This window comes from Vombatus ursinus, unplaced genomic scaffold (genome assembly GCF_900497805.2).
Source record: "Vombatus ursinus unplaced genomic scaffold, bare-nosed wombat genome assembly UNPS02014803.1, whole genome shotgun sequence".
NCBI classification, from domain to species: Eukaryota; Metazoa; Chordata; class Mammalia; order Diprotodontia; family Vombatidae; genus Vombatus; species Vombatus ursinus.
In genome coordinates this window covers 1,623,083-1,625,241 of record NW_020954581.1, presented here as the reverse complement: position 1 = coordinate 1,625,241, position 2,159 = coordinate 1,623,083, and the positions used below count along the sequence as shown (strand labels likewise).

The window sequence follows — 2,159 nt, the reverse complement described above, 5'->3', positions numbered from 1 at the left end:
CACACACACACACACACACACACACACACACACACACACACACACACGCACGCGCGCGATTTGCTCACCAGCTCCCAAAGGGTGAAACACCTAAGAGGGAGGAACCCATGCTTCTGGACTCGCATCTTAACCTTGCCCCCAGGGCTGACCCCTTGGAGCCAGGCCATCCAAGCCCTAAAGACCTAAGAGTGGAACTGAGTAGAAGGGTGAAGCGTGGCGCAGAGCCTGGGAGCCTGGCGGCCCAAGTAGCCAGACGGAACCCCGGGGCTCAAAGGCTTCTCTGTGCCCCTACCCGCAGGGGTAGGGAGCGTAAATACTGGTTTCCGCCCTCGGCTGTAAATTACCACCTCACTCCCCCGGCCGCAGCTGCTGCAGTGGACCGCCCTAGGGCAAGGACCCGGGGCCGGCAGTGAACTTGAGAGAGTTTGAAAGTTTCTCCACCCACGTGACAGGCAATCCGGGGTCCGAGCTCCAGGAGATGTGAAAATCTGGGCAGAGGTGGGAAGGACTGGGGAAGTAGTGGAAAGGAAAAGATGGGAATCCTCTGCTAGACTCAGGAAACTGAGGCGGGGATTGGGGGAGAAATGGTAAGGGGCTGGCGTGTGAAAGGAGATGGAGAAACCAGGCGGGTGAAACCAGGCGAGCAGTTCAAGGGCCAACGGATCACTCTCAGTCTGACGTCTGGGGTTGGGGCGGGGAGGAAGGGGGTGATTTCTAGCCCCTCAGCTCTTCATCCAGTGCGCTGAGCTCGCACAAGTGACTCGCCTCCCCACGAAGTCTGAGGGGTGTCGGGGCAGAAAGGCCACACTGTCCCTTCTCCCCACCCCGTCCCCCGGCACCCCCAAGCCCGGGGCTCCGCTGCGTGCCACTGACCTGTTGCTGGCTCCCCAGGAGTTATTTTTAGGGGGGAATCTCACGGGCAAGTCCATCGTGTCTGGCCCGCGGGGCAGCGGGCGGCGGTGCTGAGACATAGGGTGGTGGAGGTGGAGCTGCAGGAAGAGGAAGGCGCACCCGGACTTAAGCAGGCAACTAACCCAGCAGGTGTCACGTGAAGGCCCCTCCAGCGAAGGAGCAAGCCAGAGAGGTGCTTTCACCTGCTTACCTCCGCGGGTGGTGAAACCCAGCCCGGGGACGGTCCTGCTTAGAGGAGGAGAGAGGGCAAGGAAGGAGAGGGGTGAGCAGGGGCAGAACTGGGCGGAACGGCCGTCCAGCAGCTTCCCAAATATTCTCTAGAAGTGAAGTTTTGCTAAAGCGCTTGAAACTTTGGAAAAGTGCCTGGGGCGGTCTCCTCGAGGCTAGCAGCTCAGTTCGCTGGTACGCCCAGTCCCGGCCCGCCCAGTACATGAGCAGTTCACGCTCCTGCATTTCTAGCCCCCGCCCCAGGTTTCACCCAGCTGTGAGTGCCGGTAGCCTCAGTCCGGGACAGTTTCAAACCACCAGTCCTCAACCCGGGAGGTGACAAAATCCAAACAAGCTAGAGGGATTTGGTTTGTCTAGAGTAGTTTAGAATGTCCTCTAGCTGCCCCTATTTATTGATTGAGACTTGAGAAGTGGTCATCCATCCTTTTTTTGAAAACCTCTGGTGAAGGGGAAGTCATCAGCAACTATAAGTAGTCAATCCCCCTTTGAGATAGTTCTGAGTTTAACCCTCCTCTCAGATACTTACTAGCTGTGTGACTCTGGACAAGTCACTTAACCTCTGTCTTCCTCAGTTTCCTCATCTGTAAAATGGGGATAATAATTGCACCTACTTCTCAGATATCTGCAAAGTGCTTTGCAAGCATCAAATTGCTAAATAATTGGTAGCCAATATTATTCTTCTAATTGGCAGGATCACAGAATTTCCCCAGGAGGAAATAGCAAACCACTCCGGTATCTTTGCCAAGAAAATCCCAAATGGGGTCATGAAGAATGGGGCACAATTGAAAAATGACAAAACAAAACAAGTTGCTGATGACTTTCTCTTCACTAGAGGTCTTCAAAAAAAAGGGTAGATGACCACTTCTCAAGTCTCAATCAATCAATATTATTAAGTGCCTGCAATGTGCCAGGGAACGTGCTGGAGGCATATTGTTCAGATTTGTGTTGGAGCAGAGAGCCTCTGAGGTGCCTTTCCACTCTGTTTTTGTGAATTTACATGTGTAATGAAAAATGGCAGT

General features: G+C 54.1%; 1 protein-coding gene across 2 annotated transcripts in view; it reads right to left on the bottom strand.

Annotated features, from left to right (window-relative positions):
* MCOLN2 (mucolipin 2) overlaps positions 1-1,258 on the bottom strand; it is an 85,602-nt gene extending 84,344 nt beyond the window's left edge. The window contains exon 1 of one of the 2 annotated variants that reach the window (XM_027873930.1): positions 874-1,258. In XM_027873930.1, the coding sequence (XP_027729731.1) occupies positions 874-971 (98 nt within the window). In that variant the 5' untranslated portion in view covers positions 972-1,258. The remainder of the gene's footprint in view (positions 1-873) is intronic. The other variant, XM_027873929.1, reaches the window with a different exon arrangement.
* Between the last annotated feature and the right edge of the window lie 901 nt (positions 1,259-2,159).